Source organism: Microtus ochrogaster, unplaced genomic scaffold, assembly GCF_000317375.1.
Source record: "Microtus ochrogaster isolate Prairie Vole_2 unplaced genomic scaffold, MicOch1.0 UNK1, whole genome shotgun sequence".
In the NCBI taxonomy this organism is placed as follows: Eukaryota; Metazoa; Chordata; class Mammalia; order Rodentia; family Cricetidae; genus Microtus; species Microtus ochrogaster.
The window spans coordinates 6,964,029-6,979,530 of record NW_004949099.1 but is presented as its reverse complement, the minus strand read 5'-3'; the positions used below and the strand labels follow the sequence as shown (position 1 = coordinate 6,979,530).

The window sequence follows — 15,502 nt, the reverse complement described above, 5'->3', positions numbered from 1 at the left end:
CCCCCCGGGACCAACAGCTTCTCAGTTTTTCCCTTCTCCCTTTCCCTCAAATCTCGGGCAGAGTCGGGGGCTCCCAAACTGCACAGTAAACTTTTTAACTTTTTGTGAGCGGTGACCTACAGAAACCCGTAGACGCTCTAGCCATGGGATAGAGTCCTGAGAAAACCCGGGTTTAAACTGTTGCAAAACTTTCAGGGAACTGCGGATCTGAAACAGAACCTGGAACCATAGGAGTCTAAAACTTGGGTCAATTAAACGGAGAGTAGATCTCAGGTGACAAATCTGGTTCCTCGTGATCAAGTATGAGATTGGGGCTCCGGCGCAGCGCTACTTTCTCTTGTAAGAAATCCCAAGTGCGGTAGTGAAAAGAGATGGGGACAAAATGAACGGGACCGGCAGAAATAGGGAAACGGAGAAGACACAGTAGAAAGCAGAGAAAGAAGAGACCATCGGAGAGGAGGGACGGGCCCAGAGGGATCCTCACCAAGACCTGGAGAGGAAGAGAGAGATTCCAAACCAGAGAGACCGAGGTAGGAGAGGAGGAGAGTCGAAGTGAATAGCAGAGCGCCACCGAGGGAAGGGAACTTTCTCAGCTCTCCCTTCCTAGCAGGCCTACTCTGAAAACCCCACCTCGGGGAGGTGACGCGAATGGCCACCGATTGCTCGGGCCATTGCGGGCGCCTCTGGCCTCCGCCTCCGGCAGCTGGAGGGGCCTAAAGCGCTGTGTCCTGGCACCAGCGGCTGAGGAGGGGACAGGAGGCGGGCCGCCTGCCTCGTTTTCTCCTCCCCTCTCCTCCTCCTGGAGGCGTGCACCCAGGGTATTTGAGCGCCCGCGGGGGCCCCCGCCCCCTGGCCCCCCATTCAAGAAGCGGCTCTGCTAACTCGGCCAGCATAGGGCGCCCGGCGCGCCTCGGAGCGCACGTTCCGCGCCTTCTCCTGTCCGCTGGCTGGACATTATGCGGCCGAGCAGCCGAGCCCCAGTCCTCCGCCTCCTTCTCCTCCTTCTGCGGCCAGAGCGGCTCAGCTCACGGCAGGCGGCAGCGTTGCTCAGCCGAGCGCACACGGGACCCTCTCTGCAAGACCTCAGCGACTCCTAAAGTCAAAAAGTTGGCGGCAGGGCGCTGGGGTTCCGCGCGCTCTCCACTGCTACTGCCTTGCGTCGCCGCCAGCCACCAAAGCCGGCAGGAGGGAGGGGGGGTGAGAGAAGTGGGGGGGGAGGGGTGAAGAGCACCATGCAGTTAGTATCCTGGGCCACACTGCTAACGCTCCTGGTGCCGGACCTGGTTGAGATGAGGAGCCCTGACGCCGCGGCGGCCGTGCGCAAGGACAGGCTGCACCCGAGGCAAGGTAACATGGCTCTGGACCCTCAAGGTCCCCCTCCCACACACACACACACTCCGTCTCCACCTCCTCAACACACGCTCTGGGGCGGGCACCCCACAACAGAGGCCTCTCTCCTTTTCCTAGAAAGAATTACCTCGCGTTTTGGGCCTCTCCCTTTTCTGGGTCATCCTTAGCCAACCGGAGGGAGGGAGGCACCGCAAGAATTTTAGGGCCACCCCCAGCCCTTTTTTGCCTGATTTTTACTCTTTCTCCTTATTCCCCGTCCCAAATCAATGCTACTTAGTAGCTGGGATCACTGGAGAGCGCACATTTGATTTTATTCAGGAATTTATCAGAACCTGTAATTATTTTATGTTTCTAGATTTATTCATTGTCTGAGTTCTCATGTTGTATTCTGGGTGCCTCGCATAGTTGTGGGCTGTTACTATTACAGTAGGCGTTCAACAAATATTTGTCCAGAGATGGAAGGTGAAAGAATTGACACGACGGGCTGCAAAGTTAGGACAAAGCCCCCCATCTCCTTTTTAAATTAAAACTTTCCCAGAAATGAATCATTAGCTCATTTGTCTCTGCTTCTCCCTGCAGTGAAATTATTAGAGACTCTGAGCGAATATGAGATCGCGTCTCCCATCCGAGTGAACACCCTCGGGGAACCCTTTCCCACGAACGTGCACTTCAAAAGAAGGCGACGAAGCATTAACTCTGCCTCTGACCCCTGGCCTGCCTTCGCCTCCTCCTCGTCTTCCTCTACCTCTTCCCAGGCACATTATCGCCTCTCAGTCTTCGGCCAGCAGTTCCTATTTAACCTCACCGCCCATACCGGATTTATCGCTCCACTGTTCACTGTCACCCTCCTTGGAGAGCCAGGGGTGAACCAGACCAAGCAGTATTCCGAAGAAGAAACGGAACTTAGGCACTGTTTCTACAAAGGCCATGTCAATACCAAGTCCGAGCACACTGCGGTCATCAGCCTGTGCTCCGGAATGGTAAGTGGGCGCGTGCCCCTTTCCTCCTCCCCGCCTCCTCGTCTGCTTCTTTAAGACTTAATTGCACCCTAGTCTGAACCTACGGAGTCTATGCTCTGGGGTTAAATATCAACACTGGCTTTGGTCCCAGGATTTGGGGGTCTACCGGCGGGGTGCTTGCGCTTACACTCGAGAAGAAAGTACGCATCTATCCCCCAGAGGGTCGTGGATCTTATGAAGCTGTCTCGGAGATGCATTGCGCTTGCTGCGCGTAGCCCAACTCTGCAGAGTAGCTTGCACGTCGGCTTACAAACTCAGAGAAAGTTGCTGGGGTTGTGGTTTCTTGTAGCAAACTTGGCCGCCCTGGAGCGGAGCAGCTGAGCACAGGGCGGACCTAACTCCTCATTGGTGCTTCCCGAGTCAGGGATGTAAACTGACAATCCCGGGACACCCCTTCTGGAGTGCTGGGATATCTCTCGTTATGGACAGGAGTACATAACCTAGTGTCCCCGCATTCTTTCTTCTCGGAGCCTTTTATCACGTGCAAGGAATTTTGAAACTGAACCAGACTGACAGGGAAGCCAATTCTGTCCCGGGAAAGGAAGGGTGGGCCAAGTACTCTGAGAGCCCTGAGTAAGGGCGGAGCCTGTCTCTAAGGCGGTATTTGAGGGTGGAAGGGCGGCGGCGGGGGGCGGGGGGGGGAGTAGCACTGCAGTCCGACTCTGCACCCTGCTGGCGTGGTGGCTGGAGGCGCTAGAGTAGTGGGAGAGAGCCTGGAGAGGTAGCCTTAAGAAGAGTCCCGTTTTTCTAGATCCCGTGGCAGTTCCAAATAGACAGGAATAGGAACAAACTGCGCACGTTTCTCTACGAAGGTTGAGTGTGACGGATACCACCCTGAGCTGCCTAGTGGGCACTTAGTGGGAGATCCAAGTTGGTATCTCCATCCCCTCCTTTCTTGACCCCTCTGTTTACCTTCCAGTGGAACTAACAAGGCATCCGCCTCCAATTCGTACAATTGAGAGTCTCTTACAATTCTGGACCCAACTAGGGTGGTCCTTCACTTTCCCAAGCGACGTGCGTCCTTCCACGCGCTTATGACGCAGAAACTTTCCCGCGGCTCGCTCTCCTAGATCACAGCACTGCGCATTACGCACAATTGGCTATTAAAAGTCCGCGCCCCAGGGGCATTTACTCTCTTCCCTTGGCACACCCACCCACCTCCTCCTCTTTCTAAGTGGGGGCTTGGGTACTCACTCCAGAGCTAGGCTGCCACATTCGCTGGCTGGTTCCTGCGTCTTAAATTCCCGGTCTGGAGGTTACATCCTTCTAAGCCTTCGAGAGCAGATTCCTGGCGAGAGCTCCGCATCCAGAAGACTGGGTGGAGAGGCCGTCTAGCCTGCTGGGTTATGGGGAAGGGGGTGAGCCCCTTTACCCACCAGCTAAGCACTGGGAATCCTGGCGCCCAGAGTGCCTGGTTGAGATTGATTGGGGATAGGCGGAGACCGCTGTTTGTCACGGGGAGGGGATGCTGCGTTGAGTCATCATGGCCTCAAACCTGGTCCTGGACGCTAGAATGGCTCCGCTTTTGAGAGGTTATCGCCTAGATAGACTGAAAAGCCTTGAGGCGAATCCCAGAGAAACAACGCACCCCTGATTTAAAGCTAGGGACCCCAATTTCTGGTTCTTAGATAGGGCTGCTGTGTACTTGGTTGGTAAACACTCTTTACTCCTCCTCTTTCCCCGCCTACACACCGGTGGAATCCGAGTGGCCCCAGCAGTTGTATAAATATTTTTCTGCGTAGGACCTTAATTTCCATTGGTGGTTTTACATGGTAACACAGTGCACGTGGTCTCCTTGAGAACTGAGAATCCGGGCTTCTGGACTGACCTAACCCCATTCGAAAGGCATATAATTTGCAACGGGCCTTTTTGGGGGGAATAGGGCGACATATATTTTAAAAATATGCGAACTAGGTTTTTGTATCTTTGGTCACTAATCTAACTCTGAGCTTCCTGCCTTCGTTGTCTCCTGGAATTTTTATTTCTTCCCACAACTCATCTTTATCATTTCTGTAGCGGTCTCTCCATAACGGTGTTCCTGACTCCCCAGCAAGGCTTCCAGGAAATCTGCCCTGTTTGGAGTGATCTAAAACCGTACACCTGCTACACACACACTCCCGCACCTGCCAGCTCTCAGTGTCTCTGACTCCCATCTCACACATTGCTCTCCTCTGCTGAGCGAATGTCTGTACCTCAGTCCATGCTGCCCTTCTCTCCTCAGGACCACTGGCTGAGAAATACCTCCATCTACCTGCTTCTCTTCTTCTTTTTTGTTTTTGTTTTTTCGATCCCTGCCGCACATCAAGAGCAGGTCCCTAAGTGGGCTGTGAGATCTCATTGCTGTGGTTGTCCCCCAAACCTACACATCTCCTCATAGTCTCGCAAACAGTATCAAGTGCCACAGCTGGTGTTTAAGATTCTGATGTTATATCTCCTCACCCCTATGTCCCAACAAAGTCCGATTTCATCTTAGTTTCTTCTTCTGAAATGCCCTATTTCAAGTAGTCAGCTTTATGCTTTCTCTAAACTCTCTTAATTTCCTATGTTCAGTCCATATATTTCCCACCGTGTGTGTGTGTGTGTGTGTGTGTGTGTGTGTGTGTGTGTGTGTGTGTGTGTTGCTGCTAACTCTGGGTCTTGTGTCTGCCAGCAAGAGAGCTAAATTCCTGGGTCAACATTTTTTCTTTTAAAACGTTTCATGTTTCTTCCTTACAAGACTCCATCGTCTTCCACGTGGTGTCATTCCTCTGCTCCAAAATCATAGACACTGTTTCTCTTCAGCTGCGCCCCGTGTTCTCTGTGCCCGTGTTCTCTTCTGTCCCAGGTATTTGCACTCACGCCTAGCTGTTCCTCTGGCGTGCTCTACTGTAGACTGTGCATAGCGTGTTTGTGGATATGGTGATGGCCATAATGGTCACCTCAGTCAACGCAAGATATGTTGGGTCCCGGTGATTCTTTCTGAAACAACAACAAATTTTTTTCTGAAATGACAACAAAATTACTTTTTTCTCCACATTGTTACCATTTATTGAGCTTTTGCTGCAGGATCTGTGATACAAAGCCCCCACCATCAGAGCTAACCATTTTGCTGGTAAGAGTTCCTGGGCCTTCAGAACAACCTTCTTGCCCCAGACCTCATGCTGATAGGTGACCAGGTTGTAATTTCACCTCAGCCTTTCTTCTCCGTACTTTTCACCAGAGGCCAGAGGCCCCGTTCACACTCCTCCGGAGAAGGACTTTTATTTTTTGCAGACACTGATGTAAAATCAGGATTCTGAGTTCAAGAATCACCATTAACGCTAACCTGCTCTGTACTACTTAAGGGCCACTTAGGACAAGTCCCTTCCTTTCTGTGCCTCTCGGGATTCTTTCACGAGTCCTGGCAGCCGGTAGGCTTTCCGTTCCCTGTACTTAGGAAACCCCAGTTACATACTGCCTGCAGATAGACATGCTTTGGCTAGCATGAATGTGCTGACCTGGCGCTTCTCTGGGATCCGTCAGTTTGTCACAGACGATGCTAAAAGTTACTGAATCTATGTGCTTGAGTCATGAGGGGAGCTTCTTTAAAAAGTCCGGTTCTAGACGTCACATCTAGAAATTTTGAATCTGTAAATACAGAGTGGCGCCCCCCTCAAATATCAGCAGGAAAAAAGAATTCTTTCAGGCTTCTCGATCCTCCTTGGTTTGGGAAAGCAGTGCCTTAGCCTGGCGGGGCGTCTTGCATGCCTTTTCTTGTATACGAACCATGGGAGCATCTTAAAAATTTTCATTCTTGAACTGATCCCAGAGATTTGGGTGCAGGACAGCAAATGTGAGGCAGAGAATCTGGAGGACGATGCGGGCACAGGTGTCCACACCTCTGGACAATGCGGGCACAGGTGTCCACACCTCTGGACGATGCGGGCACAGGTGTCCGCACCTCTGGACGATGCGGGTACAGGTGTCCGCGCCTCTTCAGGGCTCTCTTTTCTTCTGTGCCCAGGAAATAAGGGAAGGCTTCTGGTTATTTTCAGTGTGGGAAGAGGGAAGAGTTTGGTGTCTCCTCTGAGACGCTGCCCATTGGGCACTTTCAGCGTTCATAAGGCATTGCATGGTTCAAGCTGGAGGCATCATGGAACATTTGCAAAACTTGGAGCTACGTGAGGAGGGGGGCAGGAAAATGGCTTTTACAAGGTGCCCGTCATACTCGGCAAGAACAAATTGGCTCAAAACTAATGAGCTACACCAGAACCCACTGATCACTTCAAAGCCTCAGAAGGCTCACACACTGGGCTACGCTTGTGGCTGCTGTGATCCCCTTTAACCTTCACAGGTGAAGTTGAAGAAGGAACTTTATCTCCAGCTGACAGAAGTGGTAGCTCAGACCAGTGAGAACGTTGCTCAAGGGGGATAGGTGTGGTGCTGGGTGTGCACGCAGAAGACAGTGACAACACTGCCTTTTGGGATATCACTCTGCCTTGGCAAAGGGAACAGGAGGAGACTGTGTCAGGGTGACAGGCAAGACCACCCTGAGGGCACTGTGGCCATCCTGTACCTGGTGAACGTGAAAGGAGGAAGTTTTGGCTAACCAGCTTGTCCCTTCATTATGCCTTGGTGTTTGTGAATTCCTAGGCAGCCTGAGCACTTAATACTCTCGTTGAGCCTCCTGGAGGAAGAATAAGAGATTTGGAATTTAGGTACCAAGGAAAAGCTAGACTTGGAAAGCAGGCATAGCGTGCTACAATCTAGTCAAGAATTAGCTTCCAGTGTGGTAGAGAGCGAAGATAAGACACAGCTGCCCCAGGCTGCCTTGGTCCTCTCAGGGAGGGGCCGGACAAGGACAAACTACTCCGGCTCCTACCTGGGTTTAGCTCCTTCTTTGTGTTGTGTTTTTGCCCCTCCCATTGATTGAGTTGTGTTGAATCAAGCTCTCATCTCTCCACAGATGGGTACGTTCCGATCCCACGATGGAGATTATTTTATTGAACCGCTGCTGTCTGTGGATGAGCAAGAGGATGAAGAGGAGCAGAACAAACCCCACATTATCTATAGGCGCAGTGCCCCTCAGAGGGAGTCCTCAACAGGAAGGCGTGCCTGTGACACCTCAGGTATTTGCTTCTTGATTAAATACAGATGCTGTGTTGACGTGGGTTCATTGCCACACTGCAAGAATGGAGCAGCTTTTTTGCTGTTTGCAGAACACCGCCGTGATACGATATGGTTTATTCAATGCTCTGGTAAGGTAGGTATAGCCCCTTGTATAAATGGAAACTACAAAGAGATTTAGTGACTTTTCCAAGGCTGCATGGCTAAGAATGTACAGTCAGGATTCGAAATCAGAAAGCAAGGACTCCGGTCCATCTGTGGGCGAAGTCACCTCTTCTGTTGAACTTGTTGAGACTTCAGACAAAGCTGGAGTCTGAACCAGTTACTGCAGTGAGCAGTCGTTTGCACTTTCTTGATGGCTTCTTTTCGTTTGGTTTCACTTTTGATTTGTGTCACATTTGTGACATATGCATGCTGCACAGGGTTTTGGATTTTATTTTGTTTTGCTTTGCTTATCTTATAATGGAATTCACAAAGCCTGCTGTGTGTTTATTGATCTGGCTAATGCCTGCGGTTTTAGGAAACCCAGAAATGGATCTGGAAGCTTCCTATTAGGTTTCAGTCCCATCCATACACTGTAGGCCTGCTGCTGTGTTTCACTGCATTCTGGGCAGATTGTCACTGGTGTTTGGCTGATATACAGTCCATCCCTAGAGATGCATTTTCCTGGGCACCTGAGGAAATTGATGCTTGTCTGTGGCCTTCAGTCTGCAAGGTTGTAACATCCCTCACCAACCTCTAGGCCTGGCTGTTGTTCACCTGCTGGCAGCATCCCACTGAGTAGCATCCTTATGGTTGTTCTTATGTGCTAAGATGAGTGTTAAAATGTTTTTAAAATTTCATCGATTTCTTGCTTATGGAACTCTTTCTTCATACCTGTATCAACAAAATAAGTAGCTATTCAGAGTTTTCTGGTATCTTTTACTACAAATCATCAGAATAGTCAACAGCAAGAGGATAGAATTACAGGTCTTTCAGCTTATTGCATCCATTCTTGTGTTCTCACCATGACAGCAAGGTGGGATATAACTGGAGTCACTGTTACCTGGTCTCCCTAAAGGAATGAAGAAGCCATATGTGAATGATCGCAAGTTCAAGACTAGCCTGGGCTACTTTGTGACTTCCAGGCCTGCCTGGTCTATATATTGAGACTTTGTCTGCAAAGGAAAAAGGCAAAAAAAAAAAAAAAAGAGAGTCCAAAAGTTGTTGTTGGGTAGTTGTCCTCAGAAACAATAGTTTCAAGAACTGGAGTAATGGCAAGCCTGCTAGCTGCCAGCTAGTTTAATAATTAGGACATTTGCCCTAGGTTTTTTTTTTTTTTTTACTATCCTAAGTCAGGTTTATTTTTTTTCTCAAATATGTAATAGCAAGTGTATATTTTAAACATGTTATACACCGGATAGAAGGGAAATGCATGATCTTTCCCTTCTGTCTAATTGATGTGTTAAAAAGTACATGGTACTTATATTTAATGCACTGAACACTAATCTAGATTCTGATGTTCTTCTCCCTAAAGTGGCTACAGAATAGCTTTCTGGAATGCAGCTAGATATGTCCTGACTTTTTCTAGACAGTCACCAAAAGCTCAGGCCCTTCCCTCTTTCCCTTCATCTCTACTCTAGACTTAATGAGGCAGGACTCCCTCTCATTGCCTCTTATCTGGTAAGGAAACTGATACTCACACAGATGAAGTGACCTGCCTGAGGCCTCACTGACAGTCCAAAGGAAAGCCCTCAAGTGTTTTCCTCCTCTACCACCCATTTTAATGTAGGCAGAGACTGCTCTTTCCTTCCCGGCCACCCAGACCCAAATAATCACACAGAAACTTTATTAATTACAACACTGCTTGGCCCATTAGGTCAGTCTTCTTATTAAATAACTCTTACATCTTAAATTAACCCATGTCTATTTAATCCGTGTATCGGCATGAGGCTGTGGCTTACTGGTAAGGATCTGGTGTGTCTTCTTTGGCAGCTACATGGCATCTCCCTGACTCCACCTACTCTTTCTCATATCTCTTCCAGCCGGGCTTTATTCTATCTTGTCATAGGCTGAAGCAGCTTCTTTATTAACCAACGGTAATAAAGCATATTCACAGCACACAGAAGGGAACCACATCATTTGAATTCTGTAGGAATGCATGTGGGGAAGGGAAGTAGGGTAGAGAAAGTCAACACTATCATTCAAGAAAATATTCAAGGTCTTCTTTTCAAATGAATTATACAATACAAGTTATAGACTTTTGATTGTTTTGGTCTAGAGGACACATTTTCAGATCTTGTTTTTTAAAAAAGAAAAATACAAAGAAAAAAGTTTATATATATATATGAAATTGAGGATGATCAATGAAAGGTACTCATCTTTCCAGAAAAGCTCACTCGGGCTCTAGTCATTGTTGATATTGAAGTCTGAGGGTGCAGCCTCCAAAAAACCAAGACCAAGTGTTTGTTTGTTTGTTTTCTGGTATTTACTTGCCAGTGACCAATCTGCCAAACACACTCCCTTCACCCTCCGTGATGAATCAGGAGTCTGGCAGTTTTAGATTGTTTGTTTTAAGACAAGGGCTTCTGTGTAGCCTGGGCTAACTTGTATCTCACTTATGTAGACCTGGCTGGTCTTGAACTCATGGAGACCCACCTATCTCTGTCCACAGAGCACTGAGATTTAGGGTGTGTGTCACCACCCCCGGAAAGCCTGGCAGTTTTGATTGGCTCGGCCAGAGGTGTCTGCTGAACCCTGCCTCTCTGGTTTTCTGTTCCAGTTGCCCCTGTGTCTCTTTGAATTCAGATGCAGGAGCCCCATAGTTAGGAAAAGGTTTTGGAATGTGGCACAATTCCCCAGCACCCTTACAGGCACTGACCCGCAGATACAGGTAGCCTTTGCCGGGAAGTAAACATAGCATGCAAGTGGGAAGCAATAGCTCTTGGCAGAGAGGGAAAGAGATGCCCATTGATGTCTGTCCACTCAGCTACAGTGATTTCTCCTTCTAGTCGTGAGCAGTGATTGGTCACCTGCCTTCCAGAGTTCCCATATACGAATGCAGATTCCCATAAAACAAAGAAACCAACCAACCCACGTCTCTCAGGCAAATGGGGTAGAGTTATATCAGCAGTTTTAATAAGTGTCCAAGCAATTGGGGTAGTCTGGTAAATCTGAGTATCACTGCTGAAGCTAAATTTAAGGCATTAGTCACTCTCTGGCACATGTGACTTGTACCTTAAGGACTTCACTTTCTCACTATAATCTTTTCCGATCTTTTCTAGAAGGGCAGTTAGAATATTTGGACTGAAAGAATCTTCAGTAATTACATCTAGTTCAACACTCTAGTTGTAGATGGGAGAGGAAACTGGAGTGCAGGGCGTAGAGTCAGGAACACACCACATATTCGACACCTGTTGGAACTTCTCCTCGCCCAAGTTTGAGAGTGGCCCCTGGAAGCCCCACGCAGAGTACACGTCACATTGTAGTTACTGGGTTGTGGGATTCTCAGCAGGGCAGGCTACTCTGGCTGTTGCACTGCTGCATACAGTAGGGATGTAAGCCTTGCTCATTTCTGATTCTTGATGTAGGTCTCATTTTCAGAAAGAGTCTGAGATCATGTAATCAAAAACTGTGCGAAGGAGTCTAATGTGCTAGAAACCATGGGCTTACGAAGGAAAAAAGTGGCTTTGTATGCAATTTTTTTTTTCCACTGAGCAATCAAGAACTTATTGAGCCACTTGTCTATGTCATGATGAGAAAACTAGAAACCATCCCTATTCTATTGCGTGTGACCTGAGTCACATTATAGACTATCAAGTAAAAATGACGTGACCTTGCCGAGGTGTGCTCAGAACTGAGCGTGAAATAATGGACGTCCCCGGACAGGGTTTAGCAGATGGTCGGCATTCTCAGGCTGCAAGATGAAAAAGAAAAGCAAAGAAGGGTCATGAAAATGGGGAAGATAGCATTGTGGTGGGAGAAGGGGGAACTTAAAACACCAAACCCAGATGCAATCACTTGGAGCTTTGCAGTAAACACATTGTAAATCAATTATGAGACTTGCCCAAAGCCATTGTACCCACCATGGTGGGGGCGGAGAGCACTTCCTGCTTGCTTATTTTCCCTTCCCCCCCCCCTCCCCGTGTAGAATTCTGTTGATGGAAAGCTTCTCTTGGCCTAGCATCTGCCCTTTCGGGCTCAGCTTTGTTTGGAGGTCAGTTTAAATGTACATTGACTGCTTGGATGTCTCTCTGTGCTTTGTCCTTTTATTCTGTTTTCAAGTCGTTAGGATTCAAACGGAGAGTAGTGGGGTGCTGTCTTCCTGTGGCCTGTGTTTGTGAGGGCAGATACAGATTTCCTGGGATCTCTGTCCACCTGCCCTTCATCTCAGGGCCCCCGGAGGGGCCGGCTGGGCACCTCAGAAAGGACATTGCTGTTAGTCCTTTCCACTGACTGCTTCCAGGTAAAAGCACAGGTCCTAAGTGACCTCTTTCTCTGTCTCTCTCTGTGTGTGTGTGTGTGTGCATGCGCACATGCGCGTTTTGGGGTGTGTATAAGTCTGTGCAAATGCATGTGAAGGCTAGACATTAACATTAGGTTTCCCCCCAATGCTCTCCTTATTTCTTCAGGATGGGGTCTCTCACTAAACCGGGAGCCTGTCAACTTGGCTAAGATTGGCTTGTCAATGAGCCTCAGCGATCCAGCCATCTCCATCTCCCCAGTGCTGGAATTTGTAACAAGCTCCCTTATTGAGTGGGCTTTTTATAATGGTTTAAGGCCCTCGTGCTTGCACAGCTAACATTTTATTTTATTTTACCTTTTTTCCCCGTTTATTTATTTATTAAAGATTTCTGTCTCTTCCCTGCCACAGCCTCCCATTTCCCTCCCCCTCCCCCAATCAAGTCCCTCTCCCTGGTCAGCTCGAAGAGCAATCAGGGTTCCCTGCCCTGTGGGAAGTCCAAGGACCGCCCACCTCCATCCAGGTTTAGTAAGGTGAGCATCCAAACTGCCTAGGCTCCCCCAAAGCCAGTACGTGCAGTAGGATGAAAAACCCATTGCCATTGTTCTTGAGTTCTCAGTAGCATTTTACAGACTCCCCATCCCCAAGTTCTGTTTCTGCGTGACCCTGAATTTTTCACAGGAGGGTTAGCTCTCATCAATGAACTAATCAGACTCGCTGGTGGGCAACGGAGAAGAGGCATTTTGTCTAGACCTGTAAGATACTGCTTCCTGTTGCAACAATTTCTCCTTCAGCCTCCTATTGCACCAAGGCCAGCTTCCCCATCCCCATTAGAACATTTAGAATTAAGTGCTCCTTGGTGCATCAATGCCACACCTAAAGAAACAGTCAGCCAGTGGTGTGAAAGTTTGTGAAGTGGTCAATGCTGTGTATGGTAGGAAAGGACTAGCAACAAAACTCCCAGAGAAAGGCGATAAATACAATACCTTGCTAACATAAGGATTCCCGCGCAGCCATTACAAATGAGGGTGTAGATTTAACATATCAAGAAGTACATATTTAGTGATCAGACAGATGATGAACATCTGTAAGTTCCTAGCTTTTAAAAATGATAGAGTTTATTTATGTTTATGATTTTGTTGGGTGCTGTATCCTGGGGTTCAAGTGGTCAGTGAGTCATATTAATAATAGTGGACCAATAACTATATATTTATAATTAACATATAATTATATAATAACACAGTATAACAGTTTGTGCAAGTAAGATTAATCTTTAGCAGAAACACAAAGATATGAGAAGTGATTGTTTCTGGTTACAAAGAACTTAGGCAATCTTTGGTTTTTAAGTTGATTTTTTTTTATGTTTGTTTTATTCTCTTGGTTTTATTCTGTAGTGCTTTCCACAAGATTTACCAAGTGTGTCCAACCTACGGTTCACTGGCCACATGAGCCTGAGGATGCATTGCTCAAAACAAAGAGTTTACCTGAAATGTTATGAGCGCACGCACACGTGTTTGTTTGTGTGTGTGTGTGTGTGTGTGTGTGTGTGTGTGTGTAGTTAAACTGCATGGTTCTTAAGCATGAACTTTGTAGATGGCAACATTGTGTCTCAGTGTCAAAGAATTGAACCCACCTCATTGTAATCCCTTAGGACTAGTGATTGGCCAGCAGCTTTTAAGTGGGCTTGTCATGATGAGACAGATGAAAGCCCCACTTTGTGTTTACGTCTCTGGGATATACATGGCCAGTCAAAGTTGAGTCTGTCTCTCAGCACAGGTCAGCTGCCTCTTGAACTGACCACTGGGTACTAGAGAGTTTGTACTCTAAGCACTTGGTTGGACCTTCAAGAGTGCAGGCTTAAAGGCTGGCCAGTCAACACAGTTCAGGTCATGCATCAAACTCTCCTGTGCTTGATGGATGCTCTGCCACGTATGTTATATTAGCATATCAATATGTTTCTCACCATCATGAGGAGGGCATCTTGTCCCTATTTAACAATTGAGCAAAAGCACAGCTCAGAGAAGTTGAACAACTTTCCAAAATCACACCGATGGTAGGAAATGGCCCTACAGCTCCATGTTTGTTCTATGGTAGGGGCCAGACTTGACTGCAAACACAAACAAAAGCTCCTTTCTAGAAAATTCTTCTCCTATCCCCCACTTTGGTGAGGCAAGTTGTTCCTGTATAGCCTCCCCTCCCCTTGAGCCTCTGTTCCCCCTCGCTCCGCCTCTCAGGACTAAGATTACAGGCGGTGTCGTCATACCCAGCTAACAAATCCTTTCCGACTTAAATGTGCAGAGCATCTTCTTTGGTTTGGATTAACGTCCAGTTTTCAAGCAAGTTTCCTATGGCTTATGTTGGTCATGGTTCCAAGCCTTTACACGGATTCTATGAGGTTTTGTCTTTCATCTTTATTGCTCTATATTTATTATACATAGTAGGTATCGTTATGACATGTAATACAATGATATTCATGCCCCCCTTGCCGTCTGTTGTCCCTACTCTTTTGCTGCTCCCTTTCCTTTTCCCAACTACTTCGTGCCCCTTAACTCTGTTTTGTAGTGACCCAGTGCGTTTTAGTAGGGTTGCTTACAGAGGATGAGTGAAGGGTGGTTTACAGGAGACTGTGCACCTTATCAGTGGGTCCACCACTGAAGTAAACGTTTCTCCCTCAACCCTACCAACCATTAACAGAGTACAAACCCCCAGGCTGGGGTTGTAGCCTTGTGAGCTACTTCTGTTTGTTAGTGAAAAAACTGAAACACAGGAGCTGATAAAGAAGAGCTAGCCAAGGTCACAATGCTCCCAAGCCTAGCATTTTTCCCCCGTGCCTGAGGTCTAGTTAGAAGACTGCTCCTTTGTGGAGCCAACCACAGTCGTAGGAATTACAGTTCTTGGACAGATTGTAGACTTGCCTGCCTGGAGTCTGGTTTGATATGAGGAAATCCTTCCTCCAACTTCTCACCAAGACTCTAATGACACCCAACAGCTTTGTGGCTCTAGCATGCCCCAATTGGAGTGTCTTGCTTGTTATAGATTAACTTCTGGGATCCCAGTAACAATTTAGCATCAATCCACTGATTAGATTAGCAGCCCTGTGAATTGGGCCCCAAAGCAGTGAAAGGCGGCCCTCAGGATTCCCCCAGGGGGCTTTCTATGAACAACCAGAGGAGGTAGCCAGTGTCTGGGGTAATAGTGGTCCATGGTGTGCTAATCGGTGTCTTGGGCTGAAATCAACCAGACTCTCCTTAGTACACTTTTTTGCAGCCCTTTTTCCTCTCCATCTCTCATCCTGTGAAATAAGAACAGGTAACTTCTAATACACGGGCACCCTCGGATCATGGTGCAGATCTCAGATCAGTCACTGGACAGTAGTGCAATGAGGGACTTTGGATGTAGGAATGAATGATTTCTTCTTTTATTTATTCTCATAGTATCATTAGCTACCCCAGGCTGGTCTTCAATTTGACCTTTTACTCTTAGACCCCGAAATCTAAGAATGTAGGTGTGCCCCCACCACATCTGGCTCCTTTTTTTTTTTTTTTTGCTTAAAGAAAATCCACTTTCTTATGAACATATTAGTGTACATAAATACAGGTGACAGCAG

General features: G+C 47.7%; 1 protein-coding gene and 1 long non-coding RNA gene across 2 annotated transcripts in view; one reads left to right on the top strand and one right to left on the bottom strand.

Moving 5' to 3' along the window:
• LOC113458036 overlaps window positions 1–3,972 on the bottom strand; it is a 333,979-nt gene extending 330,007 nt beyond the window's left edge. Inside the window, exon 1 of the long non-coding RNA XR_003378481.1 lies at window positions 3,564–3,972. This is a non-coding gene — a long non-coding RNA (uncharacterized LOC113458036). The remainder of the gene's footprint in view (window positions 1–3,563) is intronic.
• Adamts9 (ADAM metallopeptidase with thrombospondin type 1 motif 9) overlaps window positions 1,224–15,502 on the top strand; it is a 168,257-nt gene continuing 153,978 nt past the window's right edge. The window contains exons 1-3 of the mRNA XM_005364905.3: window positions 1,224–1,347; window positions 1,930–2,330; window positions 7,294–7,456. Coding sequence (XP_005364962.1) covers window positions 1,233–1,347; window positions 1,930–2,330; window positions 7,294–7,456 — 679 coding nt within the window. The 5' untranslated portion in view covers window positions 1,224–1,232. The remainder of the gene's footprint in view (window positions 1,348–1,929; window positions 2,331–7,293; window positions 7,457–15,502) is intronic.